This window comes from Aulostomus chinensis, chromosome 11 (genome assembly GCF_037954235.1).
Source record: "Aulostomus chinensis isolate RoL2024-O1b breed Wild chromosome 11, RoL_Achi_v1.0, whole genome shotgun sequence".
Taxonomy (NCBI): domain Eukaryota; kingdom Metazoa; phylum Chordata; class Actinopteri; order Syngnathiformes; family Aulostomidae; genus Aulostomus; species Aulostomus chinensis.
Genome location: NC_141330.1, coordinates 11,836,633 through 11,857,343, shown reverse-complemented (window position 1 = coordinate 11,857,343; position 20,711 = coordinate 11,836,633). Strand labels below are relative to the sequence as shown.

Sequence of the window (20,711 nt, the reverse complement as noted above, 5' to 3'; positions counted from 1 at the left end):
CACGTCCATACAGACGCTAAAGATGCTGCTGCAGAGTAGACAAACTCATTATGTGGCCTTTAATAAGATCCAATCAAGGTGAAGAACAACACAAACACACAGAACTGTGGCAGATCGTCTGCTGCCTCAGACGTGACTGTGACGAAACAAGGGCTGACGTGATGTTTTTGAGCAGCAGGGTTATGTTTGTTCAAGAACGTGACTTCTGAGGTCAGTTTTGCATTTGAAGTCTCAAACTGCATGTAAAAACAAACATAAAAATATCAAAGTTTCAAAAGTTCCTGTGAAACAAGACTAACATGTTCAGCTGCCTCTGGAGCTGTTACTGAAGATTTGTCTCCTCCTAGTGGAAAGATTGAGACACAACAATCTGCACAGACTCCGTAAAAACCCAGAATTCTTTTCACTATCAACTCAAAGTTCTTTAAAACTCAAATACTGCAAATCGTTTGGCATGTGAAAACTGATATCTGACACTAGAAGAGACACAATAAGGAGGAAGCTTGTACAAGGCCTGCTCTGTTATCAGCGTATTAGTTACAAATCCTATTTACATTTGAACAAACTGACTGGAAAGTGAAATGCATTTAAATGGATGGGTTCACATTTTTCTTCTTAAAACAGGACTGTTGGGTTCATCCACTGTAATGTAACTGTTCTCTTAATTCGTAATTGCAGCAAGACCCCTTAACATGACTCCAGCAAGTGGAGGAAAAATACAATATCAGACAAATCAAGTGGCGTTTTGAATAAAGTTCTCTCTTTTTTGTTTTCACTGGATTGTACTTTCTTCACTTTGGTTGAGAGACTATCATTTGAAACAAAAAAGACTAGAAGATATCATCTAAATCAGATGAGCGTAGCCTCGCATCAGCTTTTGAGTGAATTTCTCAAAGATTTTGCGGAAAAAGAAAAAGGAGGTTTTTTTTTCCCCCCAAAACTGCTTTCCTTGGAACTGCATAACGCGATGTTAAAAAAAAAAAAAAACAGCAAAAAAGGAAGACACACACATACAAAAAAACAATTATAGCGAAACTACTGCAGTGTACATTTGGGTAAAAATTTTGTACGGTAGGCACAAGTGTGGGAGGTCACGTCTCAAAAAGGTTGAGAACTACAGAAATGAATGGACAGAGTAAATGTACAGTGTAGTGTGTTTTGCAGTAGTGGTATAGAACAATGATCCGCTCCTCCACACACACGCACGTCCCAGCCCAACCTGGGAATCACTAACACATACAGCACTGCGCACGCGTCGACGCACAGTTGTGGCCTTGACAAAGAACTGAGTAGAAATTTTTTTTTTTTGTGAGTCCCTAAAAGGAGGTTGAACATTCTTTTCACTACACAGCAAAAGAAAAGGCTACATTACTAATTACTCTCTGTTCTACTCTTGTATGAATGTCAATGGTTATATTTAGCAGAAAACGTGACGTGATAGTGATTCCAATTCAAGAGCATAAACACTGCACATTGGCACGGAGCAAAGGTTCAGTGATTGCCTTCTGACAAAAACACAGCGGGTAACTATGCTGCCTTACGCCTTGAAAATAGATGGCCTCCGTTTGGATTTATCAGTGTACAGCTGAGGGGTTGAACTTACACAACCTCCCTGTTTCTCTCACTCCTATCAACACTCACTCTGTAAAAGAGTTACGACTGCACACATAATGGGACTTTGTGTTGTGCATTTTTGGGTGAAAACTATATCAAAATTATGTGGACACGTATCCTCGCTAAGGTTTTTAAATGGGTTTACTGAAATCCTGGAACTTCATGAGTGGATATACTGCATAGGTCTGCATATACTGTAGACTACACCCCTGAATAGAAGTATCAATTCAATTTCTTCACTCGGGTGAGTGAAAGTGAAAAAGTAGCGTCTGAAATACACATGAAGTATAAAAGTAAAACATTTCTACTGACTGTTCTTCTGCAAATCTAACTGATGAAGTGAATAGTTGTTCAACAGCTGCAGTTTTGTTAGCAGCAGGACTCAAAAAAACCTTAAAGAGGCAGGTTTTATGATGACCATGTGATATTCAGCTACTTTTCTATGTTTTACTCTTATGTTCATTTTGCAAAGAGATGCAATATAATATAACTGAATGGAATTTTTGCTGAAATTCAGTAAAATTAAAGTAACAGACCTGTTTTGATATTGTGAAGAGTACATGTACAGAAAGAAATTAGACATTTGTACGTCCCACCCCTGCAAATGTGAACCCATCCTTTGATTTCTGGCTAGTGCTTCATTTTTGTTTTCCAACGAGGAGGTGAACGGCGGTAGCCTGAACAGTCGCTGTCTCAAACAGTTTGGGCATCAACAAGAACACAGTGATAATAAAATCACCTCAGAGAAACTTCAAAGCAATTAAGATTTCTTCTTGTAATATGTTTGTCATGCAGGCAGCACCGGTCACATCTGTAGCTTTTCTGAAAGTGTGTGTGTGTGAGTGTGTGTGTGTGTGTGTGAGTTCTTCTGAGGCTGTCTCACTTGTAGTTTCACTTCCATGAGGATAAAGAGCCTAAAGTAAAAATCAAGCATCGTAACTGCCTCTATGCAAATATATCTTCAGAGCTGCTGAATGTTTTATGAAAACACGCAAATGCAGATTGTAGCCTCCAAGTTCCACATTCCTCAAGTGACTCCTCACGGCTGGGCTTTGTTAATGTGTCACAGGGGTCAAAGTTCAAGGTCTCAGAGCTCTGTCATCAGGAGGGCTCTGAGTATCTTCTCTCTGTCCAGCCTCAGTTCCTCTCCGCTACAGACCCAAAAAAATATGATGAGATTTAGGGAGATCCAACCTGAATTTTGACAACTCACATGATACATAACACTTAATCAAAGCACCATAAAACAATGTGCAAAGGGATGACGCATGAGATATCTTTCTAAAACATTCTGTGATAATGACATTAAAGGAAATGTCAGGAAAAAACAGTCTGATGGAATCACGTTGTTTGTTTTTGTATGTTTACTTTGATTAAAGTGTAAAGATGAAACAGTGTAGGGATGACATATTCTGGGCGTGGCCTGTCTTGTACGTATGAGCCCGCTCCAGCAAATGGATGGATATGACATCAAATTTTACAACATTGTAGGCGTGAGTTACGAGGCTAAAGCACCTCTTAGTGGTAGCGTATGTCTTTTTTTTTTGCATCTGAGGTGCTGCGAATGGCGTCACCTCAGGCTTGGACTCTTAACCACACAATAAAAATGTCTTTCCTTAAAGCTACAGTGCTGCCATTTTGTCTCCAACCTCTGGCGATAAAAGTAACCACAACCAACTTTTGATGCGCTTACATCATAGGCTTCACTGAGCCTTCTCAGTTGTGACTGTTTCAGCGGTAAAACGGTGGCTTCATTGTTTTGAGCATCACACACAACTCCTATGAAATGACTTGTTCCACAATTACAATTTGGATGACTGGAGGAATCAGATGGAGGCAGAGAGGTTACCTGTCATTATGGGCAGCGAGGTAAGGGACCAGGTGAGGGATGGAGCTACGGTAGTAAGAAGGAGAAAGGTGGGGAGAAGGCGAGGGGGTGAGACAGCAGGGACTACCCCCTTCCAGTGCTGGAATATTATCCACCTGGAATACACAGTCATGTATTTGAGTGAATCCCCCCATGAGTGTGTGTTTAAGGTCAATTATGCTGCTGTGTACCTGTGGGTAGATGGACGGCTGGATCTGTTTGTCCAATGAGCTGTTAGAGCCTGTCTTTGCTGTACTCTGAGCAGAAATTGCTGCAAGTGCTTCTGGGAGATTATCTTCATCTTCGTGGTTACTGATGAACGATAAAATGAGAGATAGCGAGATTTTCATGACCTGTATTGATTTACATGTACCTGCTCGGAAGAAAATGTAATTTTCAAGGAACAGAGAGAGGATTATATTTGCTTCAAGTACTCAGTTGAGTTTTTATTTCTAGGGTGTAATTTCCAGCAAGGTACTTCAACAGTAATAACAGGTGATGGGAACTCACAAGCTGAACTGTCTCACTAGCCGTTTTCTGCGGTTTGTGTTGGATTTGGGGTGGAGCAGCTCTGGCGTTGGGTTTCGTTCTTGTCTGTGAGGCGTTTTTTCTGCAGTCAGGCTGGATGCAGCCGAGTCTTGAGATGAGTTCAGGTACCTGGAGACCAGAGTCACGTCACCAAAGTATGTAGGTGAATGCACAGTTGCAGAAAGATGAGTAAAAGGGTGAGGAACCTACCTGTCATGGAGGGTCTCATTTGAGTTCTTTCCTCGCGGTGTTGTTGGAGGTTCCTTCTACGTTGCGTAGGGAAGAAGAACGTTAACAAACACATCACTCAGCCTTTAGATGGGAATCATCGGACGCTCACCCTGAAAACCGCCTCCATCTGAGCCTTCAGGATGTTACACTTGAGGTGGTCAGGGAGCATGGCGGGGGAGGTCGGAGGGTGGAGGGACTTTTCAGACATCTGTTTCTCCTCTCCCTGACAGCGGCACGCAAACAGAAGTGAGGCGATTTTAAAACATTTCTTTTCCAAAAGACAAAGGAGAAGAAGTGGGAGATGCGTCTGACCTTGTCCATGTTGACGTGCAGTGAAGGCCAAGGAGGAGAATCACCGTCTGACTCCAGAGCTTTGAGGAGAGACTGAGAGATGTCCAACTCATCCGCAGGGCAGGGAGGCGCTCGGCGCTCTGATGAGGGAGAGGTAGACTATCGGCCACATGGATTTCTACGGACACAACACTAAAACTAGATAATATCACTTCTCAGACATTGAGTCAACTACAGCTGGACTAAAACTAACAAGGACATCAGACCCAGGACTAAATTAATAAAACAGTTTTTTACATGTTAGTGTTATTAACTTAGATGGTTATTAAATTAATCAAATATTATTTAAAACTCTCAATGTAAATAAACAATAAAGTCGATCATTACATGTTCTCACGTCGTTCTCTACACTTGAGGGAATCCTTGCCAGAACGTGTCTCTGTCACATGTGTTAGATAACGGCATTAGAGGGATCTTTGCAAAATATCAGAATTTTCTTAATCCCCAATATCAGTTTTGTTTTTTATTTAAGATTTGGATCTTGTATTTTTAGAGGAATTTAGGGTCTAAATAAATTCAGAGATGAAGGTGAGATCATCAGAACTTTTGGTTTGCTATGAAAAATGACAGACTTCTTTCAGGTTTGTGTCAGGGGAGCACCACCTTCCCAGACTTGGACACCCCCCCCCCCCCCCCCCCCCCCAAAGGAGCATGAATATGTGCAGACGTGACCAACACACAGATAGCACTCACTGTTCTTGGCGTGTGTGTGGCAGAGCGTGTCCTGGCTGTGTGTGTGGCGACGGTGATGTCGGTGGATCTTGTTGGAATAGGAAGTCTCATTCTCTTCTATGCTTAACTGATGATCTGAAGCAGGACCGCTCAGAGGGAAACTGAAGACGACACATGTAATCAAAACAAATCCCCACCCCACCCCACCCCCACCCGAACCTCCAGCCCGACCCACCCGTCTAACATGTTTGATAGTTAAAGCAGAAGATCTTTTAACAATCCCGCAGTAAATGTTGGCTAAATATAACACACCACATGACAGATCCTTGCCATTTCTGCATCTATCAACATTTTCTTTATTTTCTGAAGCAACATGACATCATCCCTAAAGGCACAATGTGATTCCAGTAAACAAGCAGCAGCGGCAGCAGCAGCAGGGGCAGAAGGCAACACGCTATCACAACAAAACATTGGCCACATTTGTCTGTAAACAATCGGCTGATTTAGCAAATCTAGAACCTGATACTCCAGGATGTGAAGGATTCTACTTTGAACACACAATATGAACATAAAGCAGCTAATTCCCCAAAAACCAGCAGGATTGAACCCCCTTTTGACCTGTAGAAAATTACCTCACGCAGCATTATTGCATTATTTCTTGGATCATTTACAATATTTCTAATATCTTTCAGGCAGATTTGAGATTTCACAGCGAACATGGGATTAAAACGACCATGATTGAATGTCCACCAGCAAAAACCAAGGCAGAGCTATTAAAACAGGTCCTGATGGTTTCTAGGTCCTTTGACATGAGGGGATGTGACATATGGAGGATGTGATGAGAGCCTCAGTCTTTTTTTTGGGGTGGGGGCAGCAGTCTGTGTGTCAGTCTCAGTTTTAAGGGTCTCAATTTTGGAGATTAGCTTTTGAGAGGTCAAAGTGCGGTCATGACCTTGTCCCTGTAAACCACACTGATGGATCCAGGGAGGACGCCGCTGGTTCGCTCCGGGATGGGATTGGACACAGGAGCGGCAGCCATGACAGAAGGCCTGAACACACACACACACACACACACACACACACACACACACACACACAGGAGGTAAACAACACACACACAGACAAACACACACAAACACACAAGCACAGACATATGAGGTTTATGAATGACATGGAGTGTGATGAAACACACGGAGTAGCGAGCGGAGGGCGCCACGTGAGTGACTTAGTCTAAAAATAGAAACCTGTGGCCAGTTTCTGCTCCATCCAGAAGCTGCTTCCTCTGCCGTCTGTTGTCTTACCTGTGCGGCGGCGTGTGTCCAGAGGGCTGCAGGTAAACTGGGGGTGTGAGAGTGGGGAGAGGCGGGTGCCACGGGTCGTGACCAATAGGAATGTTGTGCTGATACTGGAGGGGGAGGGGGTGGGGGGGATTGAAGAGATACTGAAATTAAATGTTGTCGCAAGGGCAAAGCTAGATCAGTGTGTGCGTGTGTGTGTGTGTGTGTGTGTGTGTGTGTGTGTGTAAGTAGGATATCTGAGGTCACTCACAGGATGTAGGCTGGGATCGGGGCTGGCATGAGAACTGAGAAAGAAAGAATCACAACATCACTGACAAGAAAACACATCACATGTTTCAAACAAGCTACACAGGGAATTTGAACATGCTTGTTCCTTTTCTAAAAGACTATTTTAGCATTAGGCTGAAGTTTATCTGAGCTATTACATGGATTTAGGTCAATATGTGTGTAAAATGATGTTTACCTGATATGAGGGGGCTTGGCTGGAGAAATGGCAGCTGAGAGTGAGAGAGAGAGAGAGAGAGAGAGAGAGAGAGAGAGAGGCATGATGTTAGTGATGATTAGTCGGTATTTTCATGTATGCGCTATCAAGTCAACCCTTTCAGCTCAGACTCTTTCCATGGATTGTACTTCTCTGTAAACCCCTTGCCACACAGGTAATGTGGAGATCCCAGCAAGAAATCTCAAAAACAACACTGGATTGTGATTGAATTTGATGGGTAACATTTACAAGTAACAACTCAAGTGATTAACTTTTTCAGGAGAATTAAATCCTGAAGACTGTTCAACGTCATTGGCAGGATCTCTGAGTCACATCTTTATGGACATGTCAGACAAGTTTGGAAATGTCTTTGGTCCATGTGAAACAGCTGACAGGAGAATCCAGAAAACTTTGAATCATGTGTCGAGCCGATGTATTTTTAAATGAAGCGTATTAAGCTCCTGGAGATGGTATGGATCGTGTTCTGGATTGTTATCAGACAAGCTAGTTTTGGAGGTTGGGAGGAAAATTTATGATCAGATTTGAATGGTAGTATAATCTCTACCCACGTAGCCTGGAAGTGTACACTCTCTTGATTCATGTTTGTATTCCAGGGCTGAGCAATAAATAAAAGGTTGTTTGGAGTGAATAAAATCCACACTCAATCATTTCTGTAGGACTGATAACAGTGAGAATGCATGCTTGTGTGTGTGTGTGTGTGTGTGTCTGCACGCGTGCATGCGTGTGTGCATGCGTGCGTGCATGTGCGAGTGAAGCTTGCAGACGCATTATGGAGGAGAGACTGCAGGTGCTTTTGACAAAGTGGAAAGGTGACACTTAAGTCTGAAAAGTCCTTCTTTAAAGCAGCCTGTTAAATTACCACCTACAGACGGCAGTTTTTCCCCTTTCACTCAAAATGATTTCCATACAAAAAATATACATATCCATTGGATTAAAACTGACCTTTAAGGGTCACACATCCTGTTTTACAGAGTATGTGTTGCTGGGACTCACCCTTGCCTAGCGACTGTGTACGGGAGGGGTACCGCTTGCTCGGCCGTCTCTCAAAGGTGCTGGCTCTCCTCAGTCGGCCTCCGTGAGTGGCCTGGTACTCCGTCTTACCACTGAGACGGACACGGATGGTGAAATTATGCTCATATTCCAGCTTCTCCTCTCTCTACAACTGTAACAGCAACACCGCTTTGGACTAAAGGTGGAAACGTGATATTTTGAACGCACGTTCGTGTGTTTACATTTGTTTTAAATTACATGCCACTGTCAGGAACAATGCAGGAAAGTATGTATCACTGTGTATGAAAATGCATAAAGTCTCAGGGCAACTGAGGGGAAATAAAAAAGAGAGATAAGTGTATAGAAACATAGTAATTAAAAACAAATATTGGATTAATGAAATTAACTGAAAAAAAGAACACATAATTTATTCTTATTTTTTTTTGCTTTGTACACCATTTAGATTAGAAATGACTACTTTTTAAACTCATTAACTAAAAGTTATAGGATGGATCTTGAAGCAACACTCAGGTGCCCATTTGAATACTAAACAGGTTTGGTTTGCTGTGATAATTCTTCCTGTTCATACTGGTAGTTAATTAATCCCTTCTTAAAGCAATTTGGGTTTAAGTAGCAGGCGACAAAATCCACCACAGTCTCATTTTATGGTGAAGACAACATTAAAATGAAGTAACTTTTTGCAGCTTTCTTACGTGTGCAAAATGTCCTTGTTAGTTTTCATCAATATTTAGTAAATTGTTGATGTATAAGACAAGAATGATACATTTTGTCATATCCATTAGAAGCATGTTAGAAATGTAAATGTGTTGAATGTCAATATGGTCACATACAGTACAATAAAAACCCAAATGACACACGAGCGTTGATGCGCTTCCTTTCGTGTAGAGCAGACGTCTATTAAATGACAGGAAGTGGCTTTGAAGTGTGAGAATTTACTTTAGCCATCTCTGTTTATAGTGAGAAGAAACAAACAATGTGAAGGCAATATCTCAGTCGCCATAGGAACAGATCCATGTAACCATAGATACACCGTAACCATAGATACAAAGGCTCTGTTTTAATGTGACACATTATTCCTCATATGCTGCTTCTAGTGGCCACGAGTCCCTGAGCGAGCCAACTTTCAACAGGGACTGACACACTACAGCCTTGGTTCAGCATTCTGAGCTCTACCTGAATCTGAAGCGGGACCCGAGTCGGGTGAAGTCGCTGCGGCTGGTCTTGCCTGTGGTTGGCTGGCGTAGCCGGAAGAAGGCGTGGCTCTCCACGGCACACTTCCACAGGTGTTTACAGGTCTTGGCGCTGGCCAGCTGGAACACAAAGGTGTGCTCCTGCTCTCGACCCTCCACAGTCGAAAGAGACAAATACTCTTGGTCACATCAAGTGTGTGTGTGTGTGTGTGTGTGTGTGTGTGTGTGTGTGTGTGTGTACAAACCTGATCGTCGTCCTCCACCACCATCAACGTGAGCCGACTCTTTTTGAAATCCAGTCGAGTGATTTTAGGCCTGAATACCACACACAGACACATATTGACCCAGAGGTCGGTCAGCTCACATGGAACAGGCTGACCAATCAATAAATGACCGATGACCAATCAATGAAAAAAACAATCTTTCAGTCTTTCTGCAATACACTAAAACATCCAGTCAAAATTTTTGAAGTCCCGGAGTTATCTCAGTTATCTCAGTTACCTCACAACGAGAGGATTTCTACTTATTCAGCACACGCAAACACTGGGACTCAGGGATGAATTGAAAAGATTTTGGCGGTCAAAGGTCAAGATCACCTCCCAAAATTACAATATTTTAGGAAGGCCTCGAGGGTATTACTTCAAATCTAGTACAAACATTTACTGGGACCTGAGGAAGAACATGAAGAGATTTGGTTGGTCAAAGGTCAAGGATGCTTTGAGACTTTTCGCAGAGCTATCGGAGTGTAACACAATATCCTTCCATCCATCGTCATCTTCCGCTTATTCCTACACATTAAGGGTCGCGGGGGGGGGGGGGGGGCTGGAGCCTATCCCAGCGTCAACGGGCGAGAGGCAGGGTACACCCTGGACAGGTCACCAGTCCATCGCAGGGCCAACATAGAGAGACGAACAACCATTCACACTCCCATTCACACCTACGGTCAATTTAGAGTATCAATCAGCCTAGTCCCCAATTGCATGTTTTTGGACTGTGGGAGGAAGCTGGAGTACCAGAGAGAACCCACACAGGAACAGGGAGAACATGCAAACTCCACACAGAAAGATCCCGTGCCCGAGCCGGGACTCGAACCCGGAACCTTCTTGCTGTGAGGCTACAGTGCTAACCACTGCACCACCGTGCAGCCCTGTAACACAATATCGGTTTATAATATTGCTCTGATCTTTCTTTCTTTGAGGAATAAACTAAACTTTTGATCAATAAAATATTGAAAAGCCGACAAATTATCATCGAACCTTCAATGGACAGAAAACAAAGAAAAACAAGAAGTTCTCCGATTTGAGGATGAGAAATTAAATAACGTTTCACATCATATTTCATTAAATATTTATGCTTTCTTGTGGGTTTGAGGGAAAAGGTCTGACGGAGGATTGGAGAAGGTGAACGTACCAAAAAAAGAGGCCGATTTTATTGGATCCCTCAAACACCAGAATGCCGGTGGGCGTGAGACCTAATGCGTACTCCCCTCCATCTCTGCCCTGGAGAAATAAATCTTTAGTCCTCAAAAATACACACCTAGAATAATAATTCATATATTTAATTCATATATTATGTTCGAACAGTACACACACCTTAACAAAGTGCATATCTACTCCATAGAGCTCGAGCCACTTGCACTTGTTGAGGAAGGAGACCTCTGCCTGAGATGGACTCTTTCCTCTGGTGAGAGAAAATAAGACATCAACAACATCACTCGGCTCTGGTTAGAAAAGGGGAACTTGCTGCATGAGCTGTACTGGTAATTGAAGGAAATACTCTGTGAGTAACCTTCTGGCTGAATTGCTGACTCAGCCTTAGTGTGTAACAATGTGTGAGAAGTGTGGGTTTGTCCTCGCGTGGCTCAGTCGGCTCAGTGGAGCACAGCATATGCGTATGTAATCTAATCCGAGATGGGAGCAATCAGGCCGTGGCTGGGTTAAATACTGCCCGGAATCAATCAAGACCCTCCAGGGATTAATCCCCTAATCCTTCACACAGACCAGTGAGAGTGAGGCCAGAGAGGAGGAGGAGGAGGAGGACGACGACGAGGAGGTGGACAGTTTGGAGGGGTGGTGAAATTTACACGCTCTCTTCAGCTTGCGTTGAAAGACAGCAGCAGAAAAGCCTCCTTTCAGTCCTTATTTTTTTTTCATTTCAACAAATGAGGTTCTTTGACACAACTAAAGTACCACTAACGTTTTCTCTCCTGATTCAGCAGGGGGCCAAGTCCCTGATCCCTCATGACCATCTTTCTCACCTGAGGTCCAGCCACCTGCTGAAGATGTCTGCCTCCATGGCCTCGCTCTGTTTAGGTGTGAAACGAAACTCCGACACCAGCACGGGAGAGTGCTCCAGAGGGTCGCAGTCCCCCAGCTCACCTACACCACCAGGCGCAAGAGCACACCAGGGAAGTTAGAGACACTCAAGCCAAGAAATAAACGTCCTCTTGCACGCTCCAGTACATCTACATGCGCATTACAAGCCTGTTTGTGTAATACACTTGGAGTAGTTGTTCTGTGCACACGCTGTTCTTAAAAATCCTCTTTGTTGGTGCATTTAGGTACGATTTGACTCGTGGGATTTTAGGAAGACAGAACTTCTAATGCAAAGAACTCAATTTATTTTGTGCTTTTCCACAAACAAACAAAAAAATCAACTTTTGCTGATCATTTGGCCTCTTGAATGGATTTGGTGCAGTTTAGTGTTCAATTTGTAGAAAAAAAACAGGACTTTTCAAATTATATTTGACCAATTAGCCTTAATCATATGGACTAAAATGAGACTAAAACAATCCCAAAATAAAACTATGACAAAAATGAGACTAAAACGCTTAGTCAACTAAAACTTAAAATTTAGGAGATTAGACACAAGACTAAGACTAATTAAAAAATAGATCAGATCATTAACTTCTTCTTTTCTGACACACAGGTGTCTCCGACCTGGTTTATACTTAATGAGCGAAGACACACATTAAAAACGACAAAACACAATTCAAATCTACTTACTTTGTAAACAATAAGCCGCCAGCTCTACTGAGACATCGTATGGACATTTCAATCTGAACACACAAACAGAGCAACACTTTTGAGATTAGCTTCACACACACTCAAAAAACTAAAAGCACTCTCCTCTTATGGAGCATGTGCACATTTTACCTGAGACCTGTGTGCGTGTGTGTCAGTGTGTGTGTCAGTGTGTGTGTCTGTCAAGGAGCAGTAGAGCAATCCTTTTCCTAAAATAAGCAGCCCTTTGCTGTTCTTGATCTTGAGCTTTATAATAGCGCTGCACTCGAGGGATCCGTGGCCCAGATAGAAGCGGGCGCATGGAAAGGGCTAACACACTGCTCCTATCTGTGGTTGTGTATTCATGTTTGTGTACTTTACTGTACAGATGTCCCACAAACTCTCATCTAGGTGACCTGTGTGCACATTCACACAGGTGCTGGTTTGTCAGACCCAGAAATCATGAGAGACGATGACTTAAACGACTAAAGTTTTGTTCTTAAGAAGGTGAATTCATCTTCTGTGCTCAAGAAGAAGTCAGACTTAAGCATACAAAGTCAGGAATTGATACTTGATTCGCCTAAATGCTTGTTACACAGACATATTTACATTCAGTTTATGCCTGCCCCTCCCTGCTGTCGCCACTGTTTTACCAAACAAAAATGTCACCCTCATTTGAATGCAGGCTCCAGCCAAATATCACAGGGGTCACAGAGTGACATCTCCGTTTTGCTTCAAGTTTACGAACTCTTTGTTTTAATCTTCTCTATATGTTATTCATACCTCTCGGAGAAAGCATGAATATTGCTCTATATTGATTGTGTTTTCACACTTATTTTCTTCCTTGTTGAGACATCAGTTGGTAGATACGAAGGTGTAGCAGCAGCTGCTTAGCTTAGCTTAGCACAGACACTGGAAACAGAGGCAAACAGTTAGCTTGGCTCTGTCCAAAGGTTACCCTCTCGCTTTTGTATCTTGTTTATTCGATCTTTAACAAAACTGATGTGCAAAAGTCACTCGGGATGGCAGCAGAGATTTCCCACAGCCTTTTCCTCATGACAGTGAGGCTCTTATGGCAAAAACTAACTTTTTTGTAGTTTTTCTGCAAAGATAAGCTAACTAGCTGCCTCAGATGTGAGTGATTGGTTCAAGAGTTTTCAGGTACTGTACAAGTATTTACATTTTATTTGTACTCAACATCTTAACATAAATATCTGTAGACTTACAGTATTTCTACTCCCTCCATTTTCTAAACAGGCTTTTTTTTTCTAATTCAAGCATAACTACGGAATTAAAACACTTTTTTTGCATTATTGTACACCATCCAAATCCACATGTACATATAAGCCATTAACCACCCACAGACATTCCACTCTACATCTAGCTTACCATTTAAATCTTGCAGAGGAGCGCATGAGAGTCTAATCCTAACTAGTTGAGTCAGTTTCAGTTAGATTTGCATAAAAAACAGCCAGTAGAAATGTCCTTATGTAAAAGGCAGAATAAATTTTTTTTTTTTTTTTTAAATATACACAAAAACCTCAACTTCTACAGGGAAGTTCTTAATTCAATACAAAAATGATTCTGGATTCAATGCAAAAGATTCACAAAGTGAACATTTAGATGGCAGCATATTTAAGAGAGTCTCGGCACCTGTGACGAGAACCGATGATACAGCTCTTGAGATGGTTGTTAGAATAATCAAGATATTTGATCTCATGATGAAATTCTAAATTATTTTTGCTTGGATCAAAAAAAGTGAAACAATCATTTTCTACAGATACTTTAACATTTTCAATACAACTCCAAATACTTTTTTCCAGTTTACGACCCAGTTCGGATACACATCTTGCCGGTACTGATTCTGATACTAGAGCTTTTTTTGTCTCGAGAATGATCATAATTATGGTTAGGTTTCATGTTACATCGTGAGTCTGTAGTAAACGACATGAGCACAGACAACAGCCAAAATATTCATAAATGCTTTCAGATTAAATGCATCCCAAAGTAATTAATGTGAGCTGCATGTGTGCGTATGTCACGTGTCAGGTTATGGTACGGCTGCTTCGCGGTCTAGTCTACGTTATGGGATGGAATCTGCTTCGGTTCCAGGATCAGAACCCTCATTCCAGTACCTGTGTTTAAATGAAGTCTGACGAGCTCACTGAGACTAATTATTGAGAATGTCTGGTTTAGATATTACCTTTTCTACCTTGATGGAACTCAGAGCTTCACAGCGTGATTCTATTCACCATTCACACACAAATAGCAGGATAACGTTTTAAATGTTGGCTTGCGTGTGCAAGTGTGTCTTGACTTACTTGCCCGACAGAATGTCTTGCCGAAGCTGCAACACAAACAGGTACCTGTTCGGGTACAAGAGCAAGAACGTAAATCAATTGATGTATCAGCGGCGTTCCCTCATCTCTGACACACACTTTGCTTTAACAAGTCTCTGTCCATTTGGCCTTGATTTAAATCTGCCCACAGCAGCAAAGTAATTAGCCTAACATCCCCTTTGGACCTCATCATGTGGCTCTGGAGGAAACGGGGTGTGTGTGTGTGTGTGTGTGTGTGTGTGTGTGTGTGTGTGTGTGTGTGTGTGTGTGTGTGTGTGTGTGTGTGTGTGTGTTTGTGTGTGTGTGGGTTTGTGTGTGTGTGTGTGCTGCGTGTGCGCATGACAGTTTTTACCTTGTAAATTCCTCGCGCAGATTATTTGGCTCTGAGGAGTAAAATTTCACTCGGAAGAAGAGCCTGAACGGTGGACCATCTAGAAGAAATAAAGGATAAGAAGAGATGAAGGAGAAAATTAATCCAATCAAATGTTCTAGTGATTTATTGTCTCAATATCCTTCCTTTCTATTCGGCTCCATCCATCACACTCAGGCAAGTTCTAAATCTTTCACCCGTTTTTCTTTAGTATGTCTTTCCGCTTTCACTTCAACATCTATCAGACTTCTTTCCAGGTTCCTGATCTACTACGTGAGAGAAAAGGAGGAGGAAAAAAAGTAGAGCATCCATCTCTCCACTCTCCACTCCTCTCCCCTGGTACAGGCCGGAGAGCAAACAAAGGTTCAGCTTCTAATGCACATGCTAATCACCATGTCAACATTTGAGAATGCGCCACCTGCTCTCTGCTTACCTGCCACCACATCCACACACAATTCATTGCACATTTCCTTCACACACACGCACACACGCACACACACACGCACACACACACGCACACACACACACACACACACACACACACACACACACACACACACGTGTTTGCCCAATTAGAAAAACAATCTGAGCTCAACTTACCTCGGATCTGCTTCTTTATAATCTTGGACATATCCAGCCAGTGCTGCAAAAAAAACAGCATGAGTTTGTTGTTGTTCATATTGATCAAAAGTTGTTAAAAATGTGTGTGTGTGTGTGCGCGCGCACGTGTGTTTATTCACACTCACTGAAACTTGGTCCGTGTCCATGTACTGTAGGCCAAAGTAGTCTGTCTCAACCAGATCTATATGATACATGATTTGGTCAAAAAGGTCCTGGCCTTTGGATTTGCTCTGCAGCAGAGGAACAACAGGTGAATTATTTCCAGAGGAAGTGTTTTGTTATGGAAACCCGAGGCTTTTCAGGTTTGAATGGGAAGATGAGGAATTTCACTTCTCAGGTGGCTGATGGGTAATTTGAAGAAATGACTGATAGCGGACTTGACTGTGCTGCATCTGGGTTTAAACGAGGAGGACGAGCAGCCCTGACAGAGTCCCTGAATCAGGCATTTTTATCATTCACACATGACTAAAAACACACGAGGGCAGCAGCCTTACATCCGAAATAGTCCCTGATGCACTGATATGAATGTTCTGGTCGACCGACATCAGAATTGCACTCACTGCCAATAACTGATGTGAACATTTTTGACTGATATTAACATTCCTTTATGGCTGATAACCAATGACCGACAGGGATATTTTGGCCAATATTGACATTAACATTTTTATGGCCAAAATCAATATTGTTGTGTTATGGTCAATCAGCAATATTTACTGATGTTGATGTGATCTGTGTAAAAAAACAGTTTCTATCACAAAAATACAGAAAAATACATTCAAGCTATCTGAAAAAATACAGTTTCCACTTGTTTTCCTGCATCAATCACCCAATTGTTTCCTCTCAACATGTTACAGGGCCAACACAAAAAACATACGGAACTAACATTGTTGATTTAGGCGACTTAAACAACCCATAGTTAGTAAATACATGATTAAAGTCCAGTTTAACTCGCTTCTATCAAAGAGCTTCAATGATAATCCAAATTTCCTCACAAGGTTTTCAGACTAATCAAACTTGCCAGTACTTGTCAAAACCAGACACTAGTTTCTATAAAACCTTAGAGAGAGAGAGAGAGAGAGAGAGCGAGAGAGAGAGAGAGAGACACACACACACACACACACACACACACACACACACACACACAACCTTGGATTGTTTACGTGGTACCAGTTTTGATACTGATATGAAAGGTGATATATAGTCTGTCCCTCACCCCGAACTCCCTGTGAACACTTTGAGGAGCTGACCTGGATCTGTCCCATAAAACCACCAGCGCAGAAAGATGACAACCGTGCACTTTGGATCCTGATAACCAGTCTAAACTTCCTGGTGAGTGCATGAATGTGTGAGGAAATCAGTGGTATTAAGGGATTGGGGACATTTTAAAAAAAATAATCACAAGAACACCCTTGCTCCTTCAACAGGATGTAGAGGCTGATTGAAATCATGGCCTCCATCATTACTGTGCATGCACATGCAGCAGCAACAATGAGCCAAATTTTGAGAGTTCGACGCAGTGAAGTGCGATCTACTGTTCTTGTTGCACCTTGTGTTTCAGCCTGAAGTGACAGGCTAATAAGCTTTAATAGGCGACTGCTAGGTGCACCTGCACCACTGCCTGTAGGGAAACACGAGGACATGAACAAACTTGTTCCAACGCAACCGTGACTAAGGCTCTGACCTGACAAGCTGTGTGTCATTTTGTGTTATTTGCTGGAACTGTGATACAGTCTCAGAGGAAGCTGCGCATTATTGCTACAATCTCCCAGCAGGACAAGCCTCTGATAGCCCACTACTCACCAGCCAGGCCTTCAGAGGTGACGCATGCACGCGGCAGCTTCCGTGACACACACACGCAACCTTCAAAATGAAAACATCTCACAAAAAGGCACTTAGGCACGCATGCCCACACACTCGCAGCACTCATCTGTGACACAGAGTCCCCACGGTGGTAAATCAGATCAGGGAGCTTGGGAATAAAGGAAGACAGGGAGAGATGGGTGGATGGACGTAGCGCAGGAGAAGAAGAAGAAGAAGAAGTAGGAGGAGGAGGAGGAGGAGGAGGGAGTGTGTGAAAGAGCATGATCATGAGCAAGAGGACACAGCACAGAGGGAGGCTGGAGACAGATTAGGAGGGAAGACGGGGAGACATTGCTTGAGGGAAATCAGATCCAGCCGAAAAGGCCGAGGAGGGAAGAGAGGGATGCAGACAGAGAAGAGGATGCTGTAAAAGAGCAAAGAGAGCAAGAGAGGCAGCTTCAAGTCTGTCGTAGACTCCCCTGCAGCCGGAATCAGGACGTAACGTGATGAACTGGCTGATCATAACACCATCTGGAGCAGAACGTCTCAGTGAAACACACACTGATACTATGTAGGCCACTACAATACTACAGGAACTGGAAGTACGGTGATATAGGTTAATGCCAAATACTCCCCTGATAAGTTTTTGTTCAGTTTGAGGCAATTATCAACATGATTGATTAGTTTTGTTTGACCCATCAATCCATTTTCTAGTGCTTATCCTGTTAAGGGTCACGGGGGAGCTGGGGTCTATCCCAGCAGTCTTTGGGCGAGAGGCGGGGTTCACCCTGGACAGGTCACCAGTCCATCACAGGGCCAACACATAGAGACGGACAACCATTCACACTCACAGTCACACCTACGGTCAATTTAGAGTATCAATCAGCCTCGTCCCCTCTTGATGTCTTTGGACTGTGGGAGGAAGCTGGAGTACCAGAGAGAACCCACACAGGAACAGGGAGAACATGCAGACTCACACAGAAAGATCCCGTGCTCAAACCTGGAACCTTCATGTTGTGAGGCAACAGTGCTAACCACTGCACCACTGTGCCGCCACTACTTTTGATCAACAATGAAAATGTATCACAATTACAGTGATATATAAAACAGAGAAGCAGCAAATTACACACAGATAGCCAACTACTGACCAAAACCGCTGGTGGTTGGTTCCTGACTGATGAATGAACTGTGAACTGAGGTCTGTCCCACCCGTACTACAACTTCAGACATCAAGAGGCCAAAGTGAGACACTGTAATAGAAAAGATGTCTGACCTCATCCAGGCCAGTTTAATCAATCAACATCATAGGCTATCATGCAGGCTATGTAGCTACAGCACAGAAACACAACTGCAGTGTCACAGACCACAACAGCTGTAGGTCATCACTTTGTAGCATCGCACTTCCACGTATATTCAACCATCTTTTCGTCTTTTCAGCTACTCCGTTAAATGTAACTGTTTTTTCCATCGGCTCCCACTCCATCTGTTTCAGTTGCCATTGTTTGAAACACACAAAGAAACATAACGCAGGGGAATAGAAACCAGTCCGCCAACTAGCATTTTAAGCGCTTCGATTGCAATATGACACAGTCACAGCTGCTCACTGTGAAGTAAGGCACTTCTAGAGGCTCCATGTAGACACTTTTCAAAATCAGCCTTTAGCTGCATGTTTCCATCCCATGATATAAAATATCTTTGGTCACTTCCCATAAAGGTGTTGAACACAGGTACATAACAACGAACATGTCCCACCCCTTTTGTTAGGTGCCAGGTCCTTATCAAACTTACAAATAGTACCTTTAAACTCAGCCACATACGTGCTTCCTGCATGTTTAGATAAGATGAAACCAAAGTAGTCACGAAACTGGGCTGACATTATTGAAATGTTGGTAAATATTTTAAATTTGAACATTTTTAAAAGTTTTCATCTATTTGCTTCCAGATGGAGACAGTTCAAACTAGACTGGCTGCATGTCTCTACAGGCTAACTGGGATCATTTTTTGGGAGATTAAACTTGGCAGGCAAACAGCCACTTTATAGCTCTGGGACCCCTGAATTCAATGCCAGGTCCCCCTGAACTAAGCTGCCATGTGTCAGCGCATCGGACAGGCTTCAGCTGACTCACAGGCAGATCCACACTGACATCCGAGCCGTCCAGCAACAGAACGCGGCAGGTGATGGTGGTCCTCGCCGTCCCAGCAGCCGGGATGTGAACGGACGCCCCGCCGGTTACCACGGCGGGCGCATGGACGACCTGCTGCTGATGGGCCAGGAGCAGGGGGTTCCCGGTCATCCCTCCTCCTCCTCCAGCACCTTTACCGTCCCTTTCGTCTCTCTCTCTCGTCTGGAAGCGGCTCCGTGAGCGGCGGCTAAACGTCCGGCGCAGAAAGCCCATCATCTTCTTGATCCACAAGGCTAAGAGGTCCGTGTTGCGTCCGTGAAAACAGTCCCACACAACAGTCGATTCAGCCGGGGTCCTGCTTCTGCCACCGCCGTCTCCTCCTGCTCCCCAGGGCGAGGAGTCACTTCGCAGGCACGGAGGAGACTTCAGGGCTGCCGATCACACCTCAGGCTGGATGTCGGCAGCAGCGCGGGGACTCCAGCCGCATACTAATGAAACTAACAACGATCGGCCACCGCGGCGCCAACCAGTTGATTTCCACCCATTGTGCTGCTGTGCACGGCAGGACTCTCACGGAAATACAAGCAGCCCTCCTTCCTCCCCCTGCCCCGTCCTCTCCCGTGCACCTGCCTCCTGCTTCACCCGCTGTTGCGCACCGACTCTAAATCCCAGAGAAATCCCGTCCGACGCTCCGCAGTGGGAACCCCTTAGTCACACGGTCCAGGAAGGGAGGGAGGGAAGTCCTGATACTTCTGAACCGGACCGGACCCCACTGGTTGAAAGGTCTTATTCCCACCGGCGGACCCGACCAGTCTTACCTCACAGGTAAAAGTCAACCAGTGAAACTGGACAAACAGCATGATCTGCGCCTGCGTAAAAAACACAGAGCAGAACAAACTTCTGCACTTGTGAAGCTGGCCGACCCGTCAGCGCCGGGCCACCAGCGCCACCTGTCTGTCTGACACCCGGGGACAGGCTCCGTCATGAGCGGGGTCCCGGAAGGGTGAGGGGTCGTCAAAGGCCCTCCAAGGACGATGTAATACTGAAGACCTTCTAAAGCTGGAGGATTTTGTTTTGACTTTTTTGTTAGAGTTTATAGTAAATATTTTCTCTCAATTTAGAAATAAAAAATGTAGACATTTTTTCAAAGTATAAAATCAGTATTATTTTTAGGAAGAAAATCAGCCTCTTT

General features: G+C 43.6%; 1 protein-coding gene across 2 annotated transcripts; it reads right to left on the bottom strand.

Moving 5' to 3' along the window:
* Window positions 1-87: 87 nt before the first annotated feature.
* Window positions 88-20,437, bottom strand: epb41l4b (erythrocyte membrane protein band 4.1 like 4B). Of its 2 annotated transcripts, XM_086218522.1 has the most exons (23): window positions 19,523-20,437; window positions 15,722-15,826; window positions 15,576-15,618; window positions 14,958-15,036; window positions 14,588-14,632; window positions 12,270-12,322; window positions 11,522-11,642; window positions 10,857-10,944; window positions 10,675-10,763; window positions 9,510-9,579; window positions 9,248-9,417; window positions 8,057-8,166; window positions 7,025-7,058; window positions 6,812-6,845; window positions 6,565-6,668; window positions 5,285-5,424; window positions 4,553-4,671; window positions 4,350-4,463; window positions 4,220-4,275; window positions 3,992-4,138; window positions 3,673-3,793; window positions 3,464-3,597; window positions 88-2,765 (listed from the first exon to the last, which is right to left on the bottom strand). In XM_086218522.1, exons 1-23 carry the CDS (start codon window positions 19,793-19,795, stop codon window positions 2,702-2,704), a joined length of 2,313 nt encoding a protein of 770 aa, XP_086074648.1. In that variant the 5' UTR covers window positions 19,796-20,437; the 3' UTR covers window positions 88-2,701. The 2 variants fall into 2 exon arrangements, with proteins under 2 accessions (XP_086074648.1, XP_086074649.1); XM_086218523.1 differs by lacking the exon at window positions 3,464-3,597.
* Window positions 20,438-20,711: the final 274 nt, after the last annotated feature.